The sequence below is a fragment of the Gekko japonicus genome, unplaced genomic scaffold (genome assembly GCF_001447785.1).
Source record: "Gekko japonicus isolate JY-2015 unplaced genomic scaffold, Gekko_japonicus_V1.1 scaffold565, whole genome shotgun sequence".
NCBI classification, from domain to species: Eukaryota; Metazoa; Chordata; class Lepidosauria; order Squamata; family Gekkonidae; genus Gekko; species Gekko japonicus.
Window position 1 is genome coordinate 359598 of NW_015176468.1, and position 23743 is coordinate 383340.

General features: G+C 48.9%; 1 protein-coding gene across 1 annotated transcript in view; it reads right to left on the reverse strand.

The window, feature by feature from the left end:
- The window catches only part of LOC107123762 (protein FAM47E-like), a 17681-nt gene extending 11519 nt beyond the window's left edge, over nucleotides 1-6162 (reverse strand). Inside the window, exons 1-2 of the mRNA XM_015427106.1 lie at nucleotides 5794-6162; nucleotides 1593-1735 (exon numbers count right to left, since the gene is read on the reverse strand). Of these exons, the coding sequence (XP_015282592.1) occupies nucleotides 1593-1735; nucleotides 5794-6162 (512 nt within the window). The remainder of the gene's footprint in view (nucleotides 1-1592; nucleotides 1736-5793) is intronic.
- Nucleotides 6163-23743: the final 17581 nt, after the last annotated feature.

A 23743-nucleotide genomic window follows, 5' to 3' on the forward strand; every position in this document is an offset into this window, starting at 1 on the left:
TCATGAATGTTCACTCCTCACCCATAGCTGGTACAGCTCCATCATTTCACTTCATACTTTCATTGAGCCCTCCTAGACACTCGCCTAGGGTCGCCGGGTCCCCCCTGGCCACTGATGGGGGGGGCGCTAGGGTTGCCAGATCCAGGTTGGGAAACTCCTGGAGATTTGGAGGTGGAGCCTGGGGAGGACGGGGACCTCAGTGGGGTACAATGCCATAGAGAGTCCACCCTCCAAAGCATCCATTTTCTACACCTCTGTAGTCTGTGTTGGAAGTGGAGGAATCTACACTGTCTCCTGCCTCAGGCTTCAGAGGGGAAGCTACAATAGAGTTAGAAATATAGACGGGGTTAGGACACAGAGCATCCTTTCCTACCTGCTATCTAGTGATATCCCTTCGAAGTAGAATGCTATTTTCAGGGACCCTTCATAAGAACATAAGAGACGCCAATGTTGGATCAGGCCAAAGGCCCATCCAGTCCAACACTCTGTGTCACACAGTGGCCAGAAATACCAGGTGCCATCAGGAGGTCCACCAGTGGGGCCAGGACATTAGAAGCCATCCCACTGTTGACCCCCCCCCAAGCACCAAGAAGACAGAGCATCACTTGCCCCAGAGTCCCTATCTATACCTTGTGGCTAATAGCCACTGATGGACCTCTGCTCCATATGCTTATCTAATTCCCTTTTGAAGCCGTCCATGCTTGTAGCACCCACCACTTCCTGTGGCAGTGAATTCCATGTGTTAATCACTCTTTGGGTGAAGAAGTACTTCCTTTTATCCGTTCTAACCCGACCGCTCTGCAGTTTCATGGAGTGCCCACGAGTTCTTGTATTGTGAGAAAGGGAGAAAAGTACCTCTTTCTCTACCTGCTCTTTCCCATGCATAATCTTATAAACCTCAATCATGTCACCCCTCAGTCGTCTTTTCTCCAAGCTAAAGAGCCCTAAGCGCCTTAACCTTTCCTCATAGGGAAAGTGTTCCAACCCTTTTATCATCCGAGTTGCCCTTTTCTGCACTTTTTCCAAAGCTATAATATCCTTTTTAAGGTGTGGTGACCAGAACTGCACACAGTATTCCAAATGAGGTCTCACCATTGATTTATATAGGGGCATTATGATATTGGCTGATCTGTTTTCAATACCCTTCCTAATAATCCCCAGCATAGCATTGGCCTTCTTTATTGCAGTCACACACTTCCTTCTGTCTTGTCACCTCTCTCTTGTACACATTGCCAGATTTCTATTCATGCTGCCATCATGGATGCAGGGCATGATTCTTGCATCCCTATCCATCCTAGTTAGTTAGATATCTCTCCTGTCCCTACTCCTTACTGTCCAGAATGGAGTTCCTTAATTTTAAAAAGGGCTCTTATTAGCTTTGAAACGTGAAAGAGGCTCGTTATCAGAACACACACCCACACCAGAGAAGCTGCTGCTGTGCGGTCAGCATTAAGTGGGCTCTGCTAAACCACTCGTGGTTTTCTGGCTATAGCAGACCAGAGAATCCAACAGTTTGGAGATGAGCTGTAAGTCCAGGGGATCCCCAGGTCCCACCTGGAGGCTGGCATCCCTACACTCACCCCTTCTGCGACTTCTTGGGCTTCATCTTTCTCTTTCCTTTACCCTCCAACCGAGGTTGTGATGTAGACAGAGCAAAACACTCCTGTTCCATACCAGCCTCCTCTTCTTCTGGAAGCATCTCAGGATCCAGGATACCCACAACCTCTCGGAAAAGCTAAGAACCAGACAGAAAGGACTTCACAGTGAACATATGTCTGCGGCAGTGTTCCCTCTAAGCTGAGCTAGTGTGAGCTAGCTCACAGTTTTTTAGCCTCCAGCTCACACATTTTTGTCTTCGCTCAGGGAGGATGGCTCCAGAGCAAACTAATTTATGCAGTAGCCAAATCCCTTGCTCACAATTTTAGTGCCAGTAGCTCACCAAGTAGAATTTTTGCTCACAAGACTCCTACAGCTTACAGGGAACATTGGTCTGCGGAGCAGCTTCTCTGGAAACCAACAGAATCCAAGCAGTGTTTTGGATCCAGGACAAACTTGTAAAAAATGTTTCGTCCCTCACACACATCCCAATCCTGTCACACATAAATGTGCTGTAACCCGGTGAGTCATGAAAGAAACATTTCTGCAGTTAACTGGGAAATTACAATTTGCCACATTTCTGCTATTACTCGCCCACACTGTTTAATAACTGTTCTCTCTCTCTCTCTCTCTCTCTCTCTCTCTCTCTCTCTCTCTCTCTCTCTCTCTCTCTCTCACACACACACACACACACACACACACAAAAACACACACACACACACACACACAAACACACGCACACACACAATTCGGGGATTTTTTTGCGATTTTTGTTTAATACAACATGCAGCATGAAGAAAGAGTACAAAGCATGCGATTTTGTAATTTTTGAACGGTACTAATATTTTGTAATATTTTGAACGGGGCTGCGGTGGCTCAAGTGGTTAAGACGCTGAACTGCAGGCTGTGGAAGGTCGGTAGTTCCGCAGTTCGAGACCCGGGTGCCGCATGATGGAGTGAGCTCCCGTCTCTAGTTCCAGCTCCTGCCAACCTAGCAGTTTGAAAGCAAGAAATTGCAAGTAGATCAATAGGTACCGCTTCGGTGGGAAGGTAACAGCGTTCCGTGCGCCTTGGTGTTTAGTCATGCCGGCCATATGACCACGGAAACGTCTTCGGACAGCGCTGGCTCTTCGGCTTGGAAATGGAGATGAGCACTGCAACCCTAGAGTCGGATTCGACTGGCTTTCGAGCAAGGGAACCTTTACCTTTACTACAATATTATCCAGTTATTATTTTGATTTTTTTTTTAAATTCTGAAGAACCAACACAGCCGCAAACTTATTGCAAACAGACCAAAATAACGTCGGAGATTTATTTGTCTGCTCTTCTTCAGTGCATTGTGACGAAGGATGCCAGCTCTGGGTTAGGAAATACCTGGAGATTTGGAGCCTGAGGGGGGGAGGGTTTGGGATGGGAGGGATGTCAGTGGGGTACGATTAGGGTTGCCGGACCTCCTCGGTGGAGGTGGCGGTCCAACAGCCCCTGCCCACCAGCCGCAAATCAGCTGGCTGGCTGGGGGGGACTTACCAGTAGAAAGAAGAAGGTCTAGGCCATGTTGCTGGCATCACACCGGAAATGATGTCATCGCAGCAGCAACTTCCGGGTGACACTCTGCCATTTGGCTAAAAACTCTATGGTAGAGGCCAGTTTAACCAGAGAGTTTTTGCCCCAATACCAGAGCGTTATCTGGAAGTCACTAGTGTGATGATGTCATTTCCTGTGCGACACCAGCAATGTGGCCTAGGCCTTCTTTCTATTGGTTAAGGGCCCCCCCCCCATCCTCCACTGGTTACCAGGTGGGACCTGGCAGGAGAGACCCAGCAACTCTAATATAATGCCACTGAGTTTACCTTCCAAACTGGCCTTTTTTCTCCGGGTGAGCTGAGACTGTATATTATTTTCTCCGGCTTGGAGACCAGTTGTAATTCCAGGAGATCTCCAGCCACCACCTGTAGTTTGGCAACCCTAACTGTGACTGTATCCTGTTTTGAATCCGTTTCTTCCCCCTTTTGCTTTTTAAGTGAGGTGGGAACTTTTCTTTCAGGAAACAACCATAGCCATTTGCAAAACGCATGTGAAACGGTTTACCTGTTCCTGGTAGTGCCACAGTTCCCCACAGTGCCTGTGTTAACTCATGTCATTTTCACGTTAACATTTTATTAAGCCTAGGGAGCGAAAAGTCAAGGAGCATGGGCAGTAAAGAAGGCTGCCATTTCTGGGTTGGGAAATACCTGAAGATTTTGGGGGTGGAGCCTGAAGAGGGCGGAGTTTGGGGAAGGGAGGGGCCAGGGGTCATTTCGTAGAAAAAGAGGTGCAGGAGCTCATTAGCATAACTCATTAGCATAACTCGTTTGCATATGCCACACCCCCTGACATCACCGGAAGTGTGTCAGAAGGCAACACCCACCGCTCAGGCTCCACTGGACTGTTTTGGATTGCTAAAGCTGTTAGGGGGTACATGGGACGTGCAGATCTGTCCTCACAGAGCAGGGAGAGCTTGTACCTGAATAAAACTTGGTCCTAAAGCTGTCACTGGACTGTTTTGGATTGCTAAAGCTGTTAGGGGGTACATGGGACGTGCAGATCTGTCCTCACAGAGAGAGAGAGCTTGTACCTGAACGCGTGCCAGTGTGTGTGGGGGGGCTCTGCAACTTACCCGGCTGCTTCCTGCTCCTCATGGCCCGACTGAGGGCTGCTGGGAGCAGGGGGCGGGGCTTGTTGGATGTGCCCACCCCCTGAGCGCCTTACTGCCAGAGCTCCGCTCCTGTAGGAAATGACCCCTGGGTGGGGCTTCTGGGGACCCTATGAAGCATCCTCTGATAGATTCCTGGGAAATCTGTGTGTGTGTGTGTGTGTGTGTTTGTGAGCCCCGAACTCATGTCGACTTCTGGCTACCTCCAGTGGGGCTTGGATGTTTCAGAGAAGTGGCTTGGTATTATCTGCCTCTGCCTCCCGGCCCTGCTATTCCTTGGACATCTCCCATCCAAGTACTTGCCAGGGTTGGCCCTGCTTAGCTTCTAAGACCTGACAAGATTGGGCTTGTCTGGTCTATCCAGGACAGGGCGGAAAAGTAAAGGTTTCCTTTGCTCAAAAGCCAGTTGAATCCGACTCTTAGGGGGCGGTGCCCGTCTCCGTTTCCAAGTCGAAGAGCCAGCGCTGTAGAAAGACATCTCCGTGGTCACGTGGCCGGCATGACTAAACACCGAGGCACACGGAACGCTGTTACCTTCCCACCGAAGCGGGACCTATTTTTCTACTTACAGTTTCTTGCTTTCGAACTGCTAGGTTGGCAGGAGCTGGGGCCAAAGACAGGAGCTCACCAGCACGCGGCACTCGGGTCTCAAACTGCCCGAGCTGCCGACCTTCTGGTCCGCAACTCAGCATCTTAACCTCTGAGTGGTTTCTCAAAGAACAGTAGCAGGACCCATAAAAAGGAAAAAGGGTCAAGGATATGTCTTGGCTTTGTATTTGCAATAAGGTAGAAAGATTTTTGACTTGTATGTGAATAACAGAACTGTTATGTATTGGAACTGAAACGTTGCAGGACTGTGCTGCCAGAGACAAGGGTGAGCTTGGAGCCGAATAACAATAGACCAACAGGATTCTGGCAGTAACCAATTAAGATGTAAACTTTTGTAAATAGGCTACCAGGGCTCTTTTTGTAGAAAAAGCCCAGCAGGAACTCATTAGCATAATAGGCCACACCCAACAGCAGGAACTCATTAGCATATTGGGCCACACCCCTGACAGCGCAGCTCATTAGCACATTAGGCCGCACCCCCATGTTACCAGAAGTGTGCTCATCCAGCCACACCCACCTTTTGCTTGTTATTGTGTTTACCTTGTTTGTTGTCAAAACCCAGGGCCTTTTTTCGTAGCAGGAACTCATTTGCATGTTAGGCCACACACCCCTAATGTAGCCAATCCTGATGAGTCTCTGCTGTTGGGTGTGGCCTATTATGCTAATGAGTTCCTGCTGGGCGTGGCCAACTCGGGAGCCAGCCGGAACTCCGTTCCTGTGCGCTCCTGCCCAAAAATAGCCCTGTAAATAGCCTATCGTTGGGAGTGAGGTGTGTTGGGGTGCGGCCATTGCAGTCTACAGCCTTGTGCTTGCTGAAATCACTGAATAAAGTAGAGCTGATCACTAGGCTGGGAGTCTGTTCACCCATGGAACCCACTATTTAACAAGAACCTCACCTCGAGAGGGATGCTTTCTGCCAGGTGAGGATAGAGGGCCAGCGGGTGTCTGCTGAGGCAATACTGAGTCTGGGCGACCGTCTCCTCCCTGGCCTGCTGCGTCCGACTGAGCCTGGAGGTGCAGCTCTGGGGCTCCACGGCTATCCTTCTGGATCCCGGCCGGGTCTCGCGCAGAGCCTCAGGTTTGGTGCGGAGTAGAATCGGGACCGGCCCCTTTGTGGGCTGGGTGAGGAGGCTGCGGCCGAGAGGAGGGAGGCCGGCTTGGGAGTCATCCGGGCTGCTTTGCAAGAACCTCCAGCGCCGGCCGTTGAGGGCGTCGGAGAGCCGAGCTCTGGTAAGGCTGCGTTTCTGAAAGCACCTGAATGGCATCTCCCTTCTTGGGATCTGAAAAATAAAGCCAGACCCACTAGGCTAGGGTTCTCGGGCCCACCCTGGCCACTGGCAGGTGATGGTGGGGGGCAGGTTGGCCAGATATGCGTTGGGAAACTCCTGGGGATTTGGGGCCACAGTAGGGTTGCCAGATCCAGATTGGGAAATACCCGGAAATGTTGGGGGCGGGAAGGAGGGCTCCAGAGCAGACTAACTGATGCAGCGGCCAAATCGCCCGCTCGCAACTTTAACGCCAGCAGCTCACAAAGCAGAATGTTTGCTCACAAGACTCCACAGCCTAGGGGGAGCATTAGTTGTGAACGAGCGATTTGGCTGCTGCATAAATTAGCTTGCTCTGGAGCCCTCCTCCCTGAGCGGAGACAAAAATGTGTGAGCCGGAGGCTAAACGACTGTGAGCTCGCTCACTCTAACTCAACTTAGAGGGAACAGTGCCCCTAACCCTCATCCCCCCTGCTGGTGGCCGGGGGAACCTGGCAACCCTATCTAAGCACTTTCAGTCACCATGAAATTATAACCAGAAATAAAATTCTCATATGGCCTTTTCTCTTAACCAAAATAGTCTATCACCAGTCCTAGAACTTACCTATACATTCCTGCCCGGGAATTAAGGCCACAGGGACAGGCCCTCTTGACTCTCCCGTCAAAAGTAGCTTGTCTGGCAGGTACACGAGACAGGGCCTCTTTAGTGCCAGCCCCACGATTATGGAACAACCTCCGCAGGGAAGTGTGCCTGGCGCCCTCACACTCAATCTTTTTTTTTTTAAATCTACCCTCAAAGGGTAGAATTTTATTTGTTTTTTCATAACAGACAAACTGTACATACACACATATAACACAATTGGGGTTATCAAATGCTTATGTTTCCAATAATTGCCTCTTAGATATTCTCTATCTAATATAATATCACATTAAACAGGGCTATTTTTGGGCAGGAACGCACCGGAACGGAGTTCCGGCTGGCTCCCAAGTTGGCCACGCCCAGCAGGAATTCATTAGCATAATAGGCCACACCTAACAGGAGGAACTCATTAGGATTGGCTACATTAGGGGTGTGTGGCCTAACATGCAAAGGAGTTCCTGCTACAAAAAAAGGCCCTGGGTTTTGACCACAAACAAGGTCAACAGAATAAGAAGCAAAAGGTGGGTGTGGCTGGATGAGCACACTTCTGGTAACATGGGGGTGCGGCCTAATGTGCTAATGAGCTGTGCTGTCAGGGGTGTGGCCCAATATGCTAATGAGTTCCTGCTGTTGGGTGTGGCCTATTATGCTAATGAGTTCCTGCTGGGCTTTTTCTACAAAAAGAACCCTGCATAACATTATTTTCTATGAGCTCACATTTTTGTATCTTAAAACCAACATCTGTACCTGCTATCTCAATGATCTAACCTCTACTTTGCTCTAGGGATTACATTTTTAGGTTACAATCGTTTGCACTATTATACCAATTATAAAAGCGCCTCCATGTGTTCTGAAATGTGTGGTTTGTGGATCCACAAACCTCACACTCAGTCTTTAGGAGCCAGCTGAAGACAGTTTTCTTTAGGACTGCATTGGATTAAAGCGATCCAAAACCGTGATTTCAAAAATTTGGTTTTATGGATTTTTATGTACTTCATCTATTTTCTTATTTGATGTATTTTATTTACAGTGATAGCTGCCTTGAGCTCCGAAAGGAAGAAAGGTGGCTACTAAATGTTTTAAATAAAATGGATAAAAATAATATAACAACCGTGCAGGCAGAAACAAAAGAGGCATTCTAAGATGCTTCTTTAAAAAAAAACTGACCAGGTTCCTAGTACAAAAATGGTACTTTGCATATGCTCAGAGACTCTTTGCTTTTAAATGCATTCTTATAAATGGAGTCATATAAAATAAAGTTTGTGTCTTCTGTTTTCTTAAGTTCGGTATGAATGGTTTTCTCCCCAGTATGGAAATCTCCATGTTTTAAATCAAAGTTTCATTTTCTCAGTTCAATAGTTCACATTTGTTCCTTCTTCAATGCAAATATTGTAATTTCTATATGATCTCGGCTTCAGCCTGGATTAGTTATATAGAAAAGGAAACTTTGGCAGGTACAGAAGGAAGACTGAAAATAGCTGTCACGGTAGGCCTAAACTGACACCACATACAAACTTGAGAAATGGATTCATATGCTCCAGTGGTCCTTGTTTACCAGGGACAACCCCTATTTTCTGGTAATTACTGTGCCCACTTTTGTCTTCGTGGGAAACATTACATCTTCTTAGTGTTCGTTGCCAGTAGGGTTAACATAAGAACATAAGAGAAGTCAATGTTGGATCAGGCCAGTGGCCCATCCAGTCCAACACTCTGTCACACAGTGGCCAAAAAAAATACCAGGTGCCATCAGGAGGTCCAGCAGTGGGGCCAGGACACTGGAAGCCCTCCCACTGTTGCCCCCCCCACCCAAGGTCCAAGAATACAGAGCATCCCTTGCCCCAGCCTGAGAGTTCCTATCTATACCATGTGGCTAATAGCCACTGATGGACCTCTGCTCCATATGTTTATCCAATCCCCTCTTGAAGCTGTCCATGCTTGTAGCCGCCGCCACCTCCTGTGGCAGTGAATTCCATGTGTTAATCACTCTTTGGGTGAAGAAGGGCTTCCTTTTATCCGTTCCGACTTCTGAGCGATTTCATTGAGTGCCCCACGAGTTCATTGAGTGCCCACGGGTTGCTGACTGGCCATAAATAAAACGTCCTGTCCCTTTAATAGAAGCTTAACGTGATGTTATTGACCAGGTGATCCTGTTTACCTTCCAGGCTGTGAATAGCTTAATGATCACTTTAGAACTGATAGCCACCTTTTTGAATTCAGTATGTGTTAGTTTCTCATTCTATTCAATAAAAAATTTGATGTTTCCCTTGCACTGTCATACAATCAAGGAAAGGAACCCTGGGTAGATCTGGCCTGGTGCTGTTTGGCAGTAACTTGATTTGCAGAAATTGACAGGCAGGAGAAAGAAATATTATCACCTGCAAATGTCCACAGGCCCTGACCTAGGTGGCCCGTAGCCCGATTTCATCAGATCTCGGAAGCCAAGCAGGGTCAGCCCTTGGATGGGAGACTGGTGGAGATTGGTGGAAACTGTTATTAAGGAAAGAATTAGTAGGCACATTGATGAACAAAAACTATTGAGGCAGACTCAGCATGTGTTCTGTAAGGGAAGATCTTGTCTCACTAACCTGTTAGTGTTCTTTGAGGGCGTGAACAAACATGTGGACAAGGGGGACCCAATAGATGTTGTTTACCTTGACTTCCAGAAAGCTTTTGATAAAGTTCCTCATCAAAGGCTCCTAAGTAAGCTCAAAAATCATGGGATAAAAGGACAAGTCCTTTCGTGGATCCAAAACTGGCTAATTAATAGGAAACAGAGGGTGAGTATAAATGGGAAATTTTCTCAGTGGAGAGTGGGAAGCAGTGGGGTACCACAGGGATCAGTACTTGGTCCGATGCTTTTTAACTTGTTCATTAATGATTTGAAGTTGGGAGTAAGCAGTGAAGTGGCTAAATTTGCAGATGATACGAAGTTGTTCAGGGTGGTGAAAACCAGGGAGGATTGTGAGGCACTCCAAAGGGATCTATCGAGGATGGGCGAGTGGGCGTCAACGTGGCAAATGGGGTTCAGTGTGGTCAAGTGCAAAGTGATGCACATTGGAACCAAAAATCCTAACCATAAATACACATTGATGGGGTCCGAACTGGCAGAGACTGACCAAGAGAGAGATCTTGGAGTCATAGTAAATAACTCACTGAAAATGTCGAGACAGTGTGTGACTGCAATAAAGAAGGCCAATGCTATGCTGGGGATTATTAGGAAGGGTATTGAAAACAGATCAGCCAATATAATAATGCCCCTATATAAATCAATGGTGAGACCTCATTTGGAATACTGTGTGCAGTTCTGGGCACCACACCTTAAAAAAGATATTATAGCTTTGGAAAAAGTGCAGAAAAGGGCAACTCAAATGATAAAAGGGTTGGAACACTTTCCCTATGAGGAAAGGTTAAAGCGCTTAGGGCTCTTTAGCTTGGAGAAAAGACGACTGAGGGGTGACATGATCGAGGTTTATAAGATTATGCATGGGAAAGAGCAGGTAAAGAAAGAGGTACTTTTCTCCCTTTCTCACAATACAAGAACTCGTGGGCACTCCATGAAACTGCAGAGCGGTCGGGTTAGAACGGATAAAAGGAAGTACTTCTTCACCCAAAGAGTGATTAACACATGGAATTCACTGCCACAGGAAGTGGTGGCGGCTACAAGCATGGACAGCTTCAAAAGGGAATTAGATAAGCATATGGAGCAGAGGTCCATCAGTGGCTATTAGCCACAAGGTATAGCTAGGGGCTCTGGGGCAAGTGATGCTCTGTCTTCTTGGTGCTTGGGGGGGGGGTCAACAGTGGGAGGGCTTCTAATGTCCTGGCCCCACTGCTGGACCTCCTGATGGCACTGGTATTTCTGGCCACTGTGTGACACAGAGTGTTGGACTGGATGGGCCTTTGGCCTGATCCAACATGGGCCTCTCTTATGTTGTCATGCTCTTAAGGAAGCCCAGGGTTGCTGAACAGAGGCAGGCAATGGCAAACCACCCCGTGTTCTTCTCTTGCCTTGAAAAGCCTAGAGGGTCGCCATAAGTCAGCTGGGAGTTGACGACACTTTCTACCACCAAAGTCTGTAGCTCAAGACTGTTTGAAAAACCCTTAAAGGGGCGGGTTAAAAAGTTGGCAATCCCATGTTTGCGTGAACTGAGCAAAATGATTCTGAACTTAAAGGACAGATCTAAAAGCATCTGTTGCGAGGACTGAAATTCTACATGAGCCAGGGGTCATTTCCTGCAGGAGCGCACAGGAGCGGAGCTCCGGCAGTAAAGAGTCTAGGGGGCGGGCACATGCAACAAGCCCAACCCCCTGCTCCCAGAAGCCCTCAGTCAAACCAAGAAGCAGCCAGGTAATTTGCAGAGCCCCCCCCATCCCCCTGGTCGAAAACAGTCCAGTGGCACCTTTAAGACCAAGTTTTATTCAGGTACAAGCTCTCCCTCCTCTGTGAGGACAGATCTGCACGTCCCCGTCCCCCAATAGCTAGCAATCCAAAACAGTCCAGTGGAACCTGAGCGGTGGGTGTTGACTTCTGACACACTTCCGGTGATGCCAGGGGGTGTGCCATATGCAAATATGTTATGCTAATGAGTTATGCTAATGAGCTCCTGCACCTCTTTTTCTACGAAAGGACCCCTGACATGAGCTCTATGTTGGAGTGAGCGACTCAGCATGCCTGCACATTGGAGGGTGCTACAACACTCTAAGAGGGTTTTCTCCTTGAATGAGATGCCTCTCTTTGTCTTAACCTGGGAGCCGCCCTCTGACATCTCCTCTCTTGCTTTGTCCTCTCACCCACTTCACATGGCCTTCCATGGAGACACAGGTCTGTGCAGGTCTCTCCTGTAGATCCAAATGCCCTCACGCTCCCATGCACATGATCCCAGACAAGCTGGCCATTTGTGATAGGGAAAGTACCCTTTAGATTAGACTTCCTTCTCTTCTTTTGATTGCAGCCTGAATGTGAACTGGATCTACCTGAATAAATGTAAGGTTACCATTTTTACAATATGCTGCTTGGGAGATTTATTTACTGGCCCCAGCAGGGGTCATTTCCTGCAGGAGCGCACAGGAGCGGAGCTCTGGCAGTAAAGAGCCCAGGGGGTGGGCACATGCAACAAGCCCCGCCCCCTTGCTCCCAGCAGCCCTCAGTCAGAGCAAGAAGCAGCCAGGTAAGTTGCAGAGCACACACCCCCCGGCCCAAAACAGTCCAGTGGCACCTTTAAGACCAAGTTTTATTCAGGTACAAGCTCTCCCTCCTCTGCTAGGACAGATCTGCACGTTCCTCCCCCCCCCCCCATACCTAGCCATCCAAAAACGTCCAGTTGAGCCTGAGCGGTGGGTGTTGCCTTCTGACACACTCCCGGTGATGTCAGGGGGTGTGGCATATGCAAATAAGTTATGCTAATGAGTTATGCTAATGAGCTCCTGCACCTCTTTATCTACAAAATGACCCCTGCCCCCCAGTATTAGGCTCCTGTGACTGGGCAAAACTCTGCTGTGTTAACCAAATATCCCAATACCATACGACAATAAGCAAGAGGTTTCGAGCACGTTATATAAATGATTAATTAATGCATAAATACCTAATGTACACCATTCACCACGGTATAAACTGTAGATATATCATATCCTCTAGCAGAATAATGTTACCCTGGAGAATTAAGAAGGCATTTAAATCTTTAGAACAAGTTGTAAAACAGAAAAAAATATATACATACCGGTCAGCGAACGTCGCACAAATTCCATGCGCAGTCTAGCAACTAATTTGGAATCAATGGTACGAGAGCAGAGTTACATAGATATTTCAGAAAACAAGGATATACCTGATTATATTTCTGGCTTTGGAGTTTTCGTAAAATAGCTAATCTTTTCCTGCAGGGAGCAGAGGCGTCTTCCCGGCGTGGCACACTTGCTGTGTTCACTGTAGTGTTTGGGACTGGTTGTTGTAGCAACCAAATTCTGATGAGCTACTACATTCACATCGCAGCAGCCAATGTTGCACTTCTATGAACAAAGTGAATTCCTGACCCTTCTGTGGATTCATAAGTAATTGTCAATACCAAAAAAAACCCCAAACCCTCCACCTTGATGCCCTTGTTCCAAAGAATTCTGGGCACTGCAGGAATTAAAAACAAACAAACTTTTGTTTCTTAATGAGAGAGCTTCAGATGGAAGATCCATTGGTGATATAGAGAGGTCTGCTACTCATTCATTAGAAGAAAATAACTCAAAAATCCTATGGGGCTGGCCCAAGCTCTGAGATTTCCCAGAAGTACAACTGATTTCCAGGCAACAGAGTTCAGTTCCCCTGGAGAAAATGGCTGCTTTGGAGGGTAGACTCTATGGCATTGTACCTTGCTGAGGTGCCTTCCTCACCAGTTCCCACCCTCCTCAGGCGCCACCCCCAAAATCTTCAAGTATTTCCCAGTCCAGAGCTGGCAACCCTAGACCTCAGTGGGGTACAGTGTCATAGATTCCACCCTCCAAAGCAGCCATTTTCTCCAGGGGGACCAATCTCTCTTGGCTGACGATCACTTGTAATATCGGAAGATCTCCAGGTTCCACCTGGCGGTTGGCAAACCTAAGAATGTATCTTCCAGGTTTGGACGTCAATGCAGCATCCATGACCATGAAAGAATGAGTATTGATCTGCGGTCAAAGACCATTAATCATAAGAATACATTCTTATAAGAAGAAGAGAGAGGGGAGATTGGATTTATATCTCCGCCCTTCACTCGGAGTCTCAGAGCGGCTTACAAACTCCTTTCCCTTCCCCTCCCCACAACAGATACCCTGTGAGGTAGGCGGGGCTGAGAGAGCTCTGACAGAAACTGCTCTTTCTTTCAAGAACAGCTCTGAGAGAACTATGGCTTGCCCAAGGTCACCCAGCAGCTGCAAGTGGAGGAGTGGGGAATCAAACCCGGTTCTCCCAGATCAGAGTCCACGCACTTAACCACTAACACCAAACTTAAAAACTGAAGAGATTAATTCTAGTGCAAAAAAATATGTGTGGTCATAAAACCTTACGAATATTTACAGAGTATAACAATCCAGAGAATCTTAGATAAGTCTAAAATGTCTAGTGTATATAAAAATGGTTACGAATCGTATAATAAGAAACTATACATGATCATGCTTCTTGTTGTGGAATTTCACCAAGTGGAAGCAGAATTGTATATTCATTTATGTGATTTTATGTTTTGTATTGTCTGATTTTATTCTGCTGTAAGCCGCACTGAGCCGGCCTAGGCCGGGAGGGCGGGAGTAAAAATCTAATAAATAATCATAATAAAATAATAATTTGGCTATTTGTCCAGAGACAGTCGGATTTTCATCAGTTAAAAGTCTCTCCAGGCAGGCCTTATCTGCCTCTACTGTTTGGTCTGTCTAAAAATGGGGAAATAAACTTATCCCTATAAACTTGATGACCGTGACTTTGCCCTGATCTTCCCTTTCCCTCTATGTCTTGCAGGAAATGAGGCTCTCTCACAGTTGGCCCTGAACCAGAACAACTGAAAGTGTAACGGACACTAAACAAAAACCCCAGAGTTATTTGTGAACTGTCCGGGGAAGTCCTAGGTTCATAATAATGGCACCGTTTAGCAGAAGGCGGTGGCTGTCGGGGAAGCCCAGGCCGCATGCACATTTTACGCATCCTGGGATTCGGTGTGCAGCTGATCTGGAGTTTCGTGATTAAACGTGAGAGGTCGGGCCAGTTTATCCCGCTGTGTGCCTCCTACGCTGAACATCAGCTGTCTGGGGACCTGGTAGAGGCTGGTGTCCAAACTGCTGCATCTGTATTATTTAGCGGGAGTTTCTCATCAGAAGTGAGAGCAAACTGGCTACACGAAGCATGTTTCCCCTGAAGACTTTATAAAAATTATGCACCTGTCGGAAGTAGGATGCACAGCCAGATTATGTAATCTCTTTTTTCCCAGGGGGGGTGGGGGCAACGGCAGCTGGAAGGGGGAGATTTCGATAAGAAAGGGAAACGGCACTCGGGACAGGAGAGTCCCTTCGAGCCTGAACTTCCGATCCCAAATGGCGCTTCTCACAGCTGTTCTCAGAAAACATCAATCCTGTGTTTGCATCCTGCCTTGAAAGACCTGACACGTCATGCTCCCTCTAAGCTGTGGAGCCTTGTGAGCAAAAATTCTACTTTGTGAGCTACTGACATTAAAGCTGTGAGCGGGCGATTGGGCTGCTGCATAAATGAGTTGGCTCTGGAGCCATCCTTTCTGAGCGAAGACAAAAATGTGTGAGCCGGAGGCTAAAAAACTGTGAGCTAGCTCGCACTAACTCATCTTAGGGAGAACACTGGTTGCCAGGTCCCCCATGGCCACTGGTGGTGGATGGGGGGGGGGACAGTGTTCCCTCTGAGCTGAGTTAGTGTGAGCTAGCTCACAGTTTTTTAGCCTCCGGCTCACACATTTTTGTCTTCGCCCAGGAAGGAGGGCTCCAAAGCAGACTAATTGTCAGGAGGGCGGTATCGACCCCCTCCCGACTATGCAGGAGCCTGTCCTGTCAGCTCTCGCCGGGTCCTAGGCCCTTCCCAGGGGGACCCGGGATACTGGCGCCTCGACCAAAGAGAGGCGACACACCCACGAAGGGGGGAGGGCGAGGCCGCGGTAACCACTGGGCTGGCCGTCGGGGTCATGATAGATGGGAAACGGGATGGCAAATCAATGTCCCCCCCCAAGTCAACATGGAGCTGCGGCTGTTGGCTCGATTGCTTTAAGGAGTGGGTGGTGGGTGGAGCAGGTGTGAAGAAATAAAGGAAAACGCAGGTGGAACCAGGGAGGATTAGAAATGGGAGAAAGGTACGATGGAGACAGAGAGGAGTGGTTCTGTTCACTCAAACTCGTCAGTCGACCCCCCATCGTTGTGAAAGAGTGACGCTAACTCTACCACAACAATTCTGAGGTGAACCTGAACCCTTAAGCTTCAGCCGAAGCATCCTGGATACCACCCGCGGCTCACCCGACCCCTCTCTGCAACTCGGGCGTGACACTAATTTATGCAGGAGCCAAATTGCTCGCTCACAACTTTAAACCCAGTAGCTCACAAAGTAGAATTTTTGCTCACAAGGCTCCACAGCTTCGAGGGAGCATTGCCACCAGATCCCGTTTGGGAAACTCCTAGAGATTTGGGAATGGAGCCTGGGGAGGACAGGGACCTCCATGGGGTGAATTCCATAGAGTCCACCCTCCAAAGCGTTCCACTTTCCTCCAGGGGAACTCTGTAGTCTGAATATGAGCTCTAATTCCAGGGGATCCCCAGGTCCCACCTGGAGGCTGGCATCCCTGTGAGAATAGCCCCCACGCTCTAGAATCCCCCGTTTCCCCTCAGTTTTATGTCCCCTGTGGATTTGCACTGGAACGCTCCAGCGTGGGGCAGCAGGAAAAGCGAGAGAGAACCGCTTCCACCCAGCAGTTCCCTCTTCGAACTGGGCGTCCAACAGGTTCCGTTCTTCTCTGACTCAAAGAAGAAGGACCAGGGAATGTTTTGAGTCATGCTGGGGATGGGGGGGGGGGTACCCACGTGAAAGCACCTCTATTCGGCATTGTTGACATGTAACTTCTTTACACAGAGAGTTATTAAAATGTGGAATTCACTGCCAGAAGATGTAGTGATGGCCACAGGAATAAACAGCTTTAAAAGGGGATTGGAGAGATTCATGGAGGAGAGGCCCGTCAGTGGCTAATAGCCATGGTGACGGAGGGGAAGGAACCGCCACATTCAGAGGCACTAAGTCCCTGAATACCAGAGCCAGGAGGCAACATCAGGGGAAGGCCTCGGCCTCTCTGCCCTGGTGTTGGCCCTCCAGCGGAACTGGCTGGGCACTGTGTGAGACAGGATGCTGGACTAGATGGACCACTGGTCTGATCCCGTAGGTCTCTTCTTATGTTCTTATGAAGGCCTCGGCCTCTCTGCCCTGGTGTTGGCCCTCCAGCGGAACTGGCTGGGCACTGTGTGAGACAGGATGCTGGACTAGATGGACCACTGGTCTGATCCCGTAGGTCTCTTCTTATGTTCTTATGAAGGCCTCGGCCTCTCTGCCCTGGTGTTGGCCCTCCAGCGGAACTGGCTGGGCACTGTGTGAGACAGGATGCTGGACTAGATGGACCACTGGTCTGATCCCGTAGGTCTCTTCTTATGTTCTTATGAAGGCCTCGGCCTCTCTGCCCTGGTGTTGGCCCTCCAGCGGAACTGGCTGGGCACTGTGTGAGACAGGATGCTGGACTAGATGGACCACTGGTCTGATCCCGTAGGTCTCTTCTTATGTTCTTATGAAGGCCTCGGCCTCTCTGCCCTGGTGTTGGCCCTCCAGCGGAACTGGCTGGGCACTGTGTGAGACAGGATGCTGGACTAGATGGACCACTGGTCTGATCCCGTAGGTCTCTTCTTATGTTCTTATGAAGGCCTCGGCCTCTCTGCCCTGGTGTTGGCCCTCCAGCGGAACTGGCTGGGCACTGTGTGAGACAGGATGCTGGACTAGATGGACCACTGGTCTGATCCAGCAGGGCTCTTCTGATGTTCTTATGTGCCGTTGTACTGGACCTGTCCTACAACCTGACTACAAACTTCTCCAAGAGGCTGAGGTCTTCCCTTTCAACTGTGCCCAGGTTCTGGATTCTGCAAACTCTCCCGATACCTTATTATATACGTTTCCCATATATAACCCAGTCTGGCTCAGATCCCAGAATAGGAAGACAACACCGGAGCTGTCCAAAGCGTCCGAAGAAGGGTAGCTCTCTCACTCTTTCGGCTTCTGCCGCGACAGCCACGCCACTGACAGATCCATTGGTATGTATTACATTTTTTATCCTGTTTTTCTTCTGAGGAGGTCATGGAAGGGTGGGCCCACCAACACTTGGAGCGAGCCCCATGGAACACGGATGGGGCTTGTCTGGCCTCTGAAGTCTGCTTTGATGCAGATTTAGGATTGCAAAGGCTTTCTGAAGGAGGAGAAAGATTGCCTCATCTTTAGGCGCATCTGGGGAGTGCTCTTTCGGCAAGTGAACTGTTAGGCTGGCTCGACGTCAGGTACTTTTGGACAAGACTGAATCTAGTTTGGAAGGTTGCCTTCCTGCTAATTCTGAGGAAATACGGAGGCTGTGTAACAATCGTAATGTCTGTTAACTACCGAGGAGATAGGGTTGCCAATCCCCAGTCAGGGGCACGGGATCCCTGGTTTGGAGGCCGTCCCCCCACTTCAGGGTTATTAGAAAACGGGGGGAGGGGGGAAATGTCTGCTGGGCGCTCCATTATACCCTATGGAGATTGGAGAAAACAGTGGACTCTGTCATTATACCCTGCTGAGGTCACCACAGCAAAATGACACTGTTTGCCCAAAGCCAGAGCACTCCCCCAGAGCCTCTTTCTAGATCTCGTTGTATTTATTTCCACAACGGGCTTTACTGCTAGTAAGGTATAATGGAGAATAGATCCATGGGTATCTGGGGCTCGGGGGGGGAGTTTTTTTTTAGGTAGAGGCATCAGATTTTCAGCATAGAATCTGGTGCCTCTCCTAAAAAAACAAACAACCCAAGTTTCAAAAAGATTGAACCAGGGGGGGCAATTCTATGTGTCCCCATTATTTCCAACGGAGGGAAGACATTTAAAAGGAACGCAGTCCCTTTAAATGTGACGGCCAGAACTCCCTTAGGAGTTCAATCGTGCTTCTTCGCTCCCCTCTCCTGGAAGCTGCCGGAAAGTCCCCGGCCAACTTGTCAGCCTCACCTGGCAACCCTGAACGGTACCAGTGTGTCTGGCTCGGGTTGCGAATGAGCTGAGAACCACCACTGTGTTGGAAGCACAAGCTCCTACCATGGAGTCACAGGAACCTTCTGGATATGCGGGATGGACCTGGAAGTGGCATCGCAGGATGTGACATCGCAAAAGTGATGACACATTGTGGCTCCTGGCTCCACCCCCAAAGTCTCCTGGCTCCACCCCCAAAGTCCCCAGATATTTCCTGAGTCAGACCTGGCAACCCTACAAGGAATCCAAATTTGGCCACTCTGACAGGAAGTGAGGGGCTCTGGTTTCCTCCTCTCTCTGACTCAGAGCCACTCTGCAACCGCCCACCTGGGGCTGCTTCCCTTCCCTCCCCCTCACCTCCCTTGCTGTCTGATTCTTCACCCTCTTATCCAATCCAACGCCTGCCTACATTTCCTGCCTCCTCCTCACCGGGTCTTCCCTCCCCACCTCTGTCAGATTGTTCATCCCCCTAGGGACCTGTAGAACCGCCCACTCCCACAGAGGTCTGCCAGCCTCCAGGTGGGGCCTGGAGATCTCCAGGAATTTCAACTGATCTCCAGACACCAGAGATCAGTTGCCCTGGAGACAATGGCTGCTTTGGAGGGTGGACTCTATGGCGTCGTACCCTGCTGAGGTCCCGCCTCATCGCAAATCCCACCTCCCCGGGCGCTACCCTCAAATCTCCAGGTATTTCCCAAAACTGCTACAGGCATCTTCTGAAGCCTTGCTTCGCGGGCCCCCGCCTTCTGCAACTGACTGGCAAACTGAGACGGGGCCTTCTCAGTGGTGGCACCGAAACGCTGGAACACTCTGCCCGAGGAGATGCGCCTGTCCCCTTCTCTCACTGTCTTCTGCCTGCCGACGAAGATGTTTTGCTTCGCCCGGTGTTCCCTCAGCGATTTCCCTCTTCTCGCCCTAGGCTTTCATTACTGTTTTGTGTGATTTTCATACGTCCTTTAGTCTTGTTGGTACAGTGGGTTTTCACCATGCTTGTGGCCGTGATTGGGCAGTAAGGCGAGATAACAAGTTCAGTAAATGAAGAAATTATAAGTGAATGATTGCCTGGCTCTTCTTACACCTCCTCTCACCTGCCCAGTGTTCCCCGCCCCAGCAGCTCTTCTCCTTTCTCCTTTGGACTTGCCTACCTGCTCCTGATCGCTAGCATGACCTTGTCTTTATTGGGGTTAACTGGTGTAGATAGTCCAGTTCCCACTAGTTAGCAGAGTGCTTAGTGCTTAGATAAAGCTACAGATGCAGCAGTGTCACTTTACTGGGTTATTCACCTTACAAAGCTACAAAGAGCTACACTGCAAGTTTAACAGAGAAATACCTGTCTCTTTATTTGAGAAGTACACTTTGGATAGGAAAGAGTAGGGATAGAATAGAGTACTAACTTACTAGCTGAGGATGGAAGCAGATGGCGAGAGGGCCATCTGCCTCATGGTGCCAAGAGAGGACCGCATGTCTAAATGGCCTCGAATTAGAGCTCCAGGCTATAGAGATCAGTTCCCCTGGAGAAAGTGGATGCTTTGGAGGGTCAACTCTACTGCATTCTACCCAGCAGAGGTCCCTCCCCAAACCCCACTTTCCCCGGGCTCCACACACACACACACACACACACACCAATCTCCAGGTATTTCCCAACCTGGACTTGCTAGCAGCTGCATCTCTCTTTCAGGAGGTTTGCAATTCTAAACACATAAAACAGTCCAGTGGCACCTTTAAGACCAAGTTTTATTCAGGTACAAGCTCTCCCTCCTCTGTGAGGGCAGATCTGCGCGTCCCCCCCCCCAATAGCTAGCAATCCCAAACAGTCCAGTGGAGCCTGAGCGGTGGGTGGTTCCTTCTGACACACTTCCGGTGACATCAGGGGGTGTGGCACATGCAAATAAGTTATGCTAATGAGTTATGCGAATGAGCTCCTGCACCTCTTTTTCTACGAAATGACCCCTGGATGGGAGGGAGGGAGGGGGAAGGAAGAAAGCAAATAGATGGGAGGGAGGGAGCAAAAGCATGTCTCCCCTTCCCTTCCCCAGCTGTCCTACTGGGAGCCACACAGTAGGTGTGAAAGAGCCTCATGTGGCCACCCCTGCTCCAGAGCATCCATTTTCTCCAGGGGAACTGATCTGCATAGGCTGGAGATGAGCTGTAATTCCAGGGGATCCCCAGGTCCCACCTGGAGGCTGGCACCCCTAACCATGGGCTTAGAAGGATGCAACAGTTTAGGGCTGCATGGCTCCTCCGATGCCCCATCCCATACAAAACGTGCCATTTCCTAAACCAAAGTTGCTGTTTCAGCATCCAGTTCGCCGGACTGAGCCGTCAACGGTGACGTCATCCTTCTTACACAGCGCAGTGAAGTGAAAGGTGACGCAATCTGATGGTGATTATGTAAAGGCCGGGGAAATTTCACAATCTCTGAAACCTAAGGCGAACAGATTGAAAAAGGGAGAACTTTTTTTGTGCCTTTCACAAGCGTGTGGAAGTCCGTATGTTGTCAGAGGTAGCTCCGACTTGCAGCCGCTGGTGGAGACTAACCACGAGAGAAACCAACAAATCAGAACCAGGGGAAGCCGCTTTCCAAGAAACATGCCCAACGTATTTGGCAATTCTGTATCTGGCATTCGCTCCAGATTTATAAGAACATAAGAACATAAGAGACGCCAATGTTGGATCAGGCCAAAGGCCCATCCAGTCCAACACTCTGTGTCACACAGTGGCCAGAAATACCAGGTGCCATCAGGAGGTCCACCAGTGGGGCCAGGACATTAGAAGCCCTCCCACTGTTGACCCCCCCCCCAAGCACCAAGAAGACAGAGCATCACTTGCCCCAGAGCCCCTATCTAAACCTTGTGGCTAATAGCCACTGATGGACCTCTGCTCCATATGCTTATCTAATTCCCTTTTGAAGCCGTCCATGCTTGTAGCCGCCACCACTTCCTGTGGCAGTGAATTCCATGTGTTAATCACTCTTTGGGTGAAGAAGTACTTCCTTTTATCCGTTCTAACCCGACCGCTCAGCAGTTTCATGGTGTGCCCACGAGCTCTTGTACTGTGAGAAAGGGAGAAAAGTACCTCTTTCTCTACCTGCTCTTTCCCATGCATAATCTTATAAACCTCAATCATGTCACCCCTCAGTCGTCTTTTCTCCAAGCTAAAGAGCCCTAAGCGCTTTAACCTTTCCTCATAGGGAAAGTGTTCCAACCCTTTTATCATCCGAGCTGCCATTTTCTGCACTTTTTCCAAAGCTATAATATCCTTTTTAAGGGGTGGTGACCAGAACTGCACACAGTATTCCAAATGAGGTCTCACCATTGATTTATATAGGGGCTTATGATATTGGCTAATCTGTTTTCAATACCCTTCCTAATAATCCCCAGCATAGCATTGGCCTTCTTTATTGCAGTCACACACTGTCTCGACATTTTCAGTGAGTTATCCACTACAACTCCAAGATCTCTCTCTTGCTCAGTCTCTGCCAGTTCAGACCCCATCAATGTGTATTTATATTTAGGATTTTTGGCTCCAATGTGCATCACCTTGCACTTGGCCACATTGAACCCCATTTGCCATGTTGACGCCCACTCGCCCATCCTTGACAGATCCCCTTGGAGTGCCTCACAATCCTCACTGGTTTTCACCACCCTGAACAACTTCGTATCATCCGCAAATTTAGCCACTTTTGATGAGGAACTTTATCATAAGCTTTCTGGAAGTCAAGGTAAACAATATCTATTGGATCCCCCTTGTCCACATGCTTGTTCACCCCCTCAAAGAACACTAACAGGTTAGTGAGACAAGATCTTCCCTTACAGAAACCGTGCTGAGTCTGCCTCAGTAGGTTTTGTTCATCTATGTGCCTACTAATTCTTTCCTTAATAATGGTTTCCACCAATTTACCCGGTATCGACGTCAGACTGACTGGCCTGTAATTTCCCGGATCTCCTCTGGAACCCTTTTTAAAGATGGGAGTGACATTAGCTACCTTCCAATCCTCAGGAATGGAGGCAGATTTTAAGGAAAGATTACATATCTTTGTCAGGAGATCCACAAGTTCACATTTGAGTTCTTTCAGAACTCTCGGATGTATGCCATCTGGGCCTGGTGATTTATCAGTTTTTAAGTTGTCTATCAGTTTTAGGACCTCCTCTCTCGTCACCCCAATCTGACTCAGGTCTTTCAACACCCCTCCTGAAATCAGTGGTTCTGGAGTGGGCAAGCACTTCTCATCTTCCACAGTGAAGACGGAGGCAAAAAATGCATTTAGCTTCTCAGCCATTTCCCTATCATCCTTCAATACTCCTTTTACCCCTTGGTCATCCAAGGGCCCCACTGGTCATCCAAGGGCCCTGGCTGGTTTCCTGTTTCTAATGTATTTGAAGAAAGTTTTATTGTTGGTTTTTACGTTTTTTGCTATATGCTCCTCATATTCCCTTTCCCTTCTCAACTGAGAGGGAAAAGTGCTGCTCAAAACCACTTTCAAATACCTAGGGGCAACGCCATACTGACTGCAAAGTCACCCCTGAACGGCCATAAAACAGCCATAAGGTACCATAACATCCAATGAACAAAGAAAGCGAAAGCGGCATGGGTGCTTTGGAGAGTGGACTCTGAGGCAGAAGAAGAAGAAGAGGAGGAGGAGGACGAGGAGGAGGAATAGGAGGAGATTGGATTTATACCCCGCCCTTCACTACCCAAAGGAGTCTTAGAGTGGCTTCCAAACTCCTTTCCCTTCCCCTCCCCACCACAGAAGCCCTGTGAGGTAAAAGAAGAAGAAGAAGAGATTGGATTTATACCCCGCCCTTCACTACCCGAAGGAGTCTCAGAGTGGCTTACAAACTCCTTTCCCTCCCCCTCCCCACAACAGACACCCTGTGAGGTAAAAGAAGAAGAAGAAGAGATTGGATTCATACCCCACCCTTCACTACCCAAAGGCGTCTCAGAGCGGCTTACGAACTCCTTTCCCTTCCCCTCCCCACAACAGACACCCTGTGAGGTAAAAGAAGAAGAAGAGATTGGATTTATACCCCGCCCTTCACTACCCAAGGGAGTCTTAGAGTGGCTTCCAAACTCCTTTCCCTTCTCCTCCCGCCACAACAGACACCCTGTGAGGTAGGTGGGGCTGAAAGAGCTCTTTCGAGAACTGCTCTTTTTCCACAACAGCTGTGCCAAAACTAT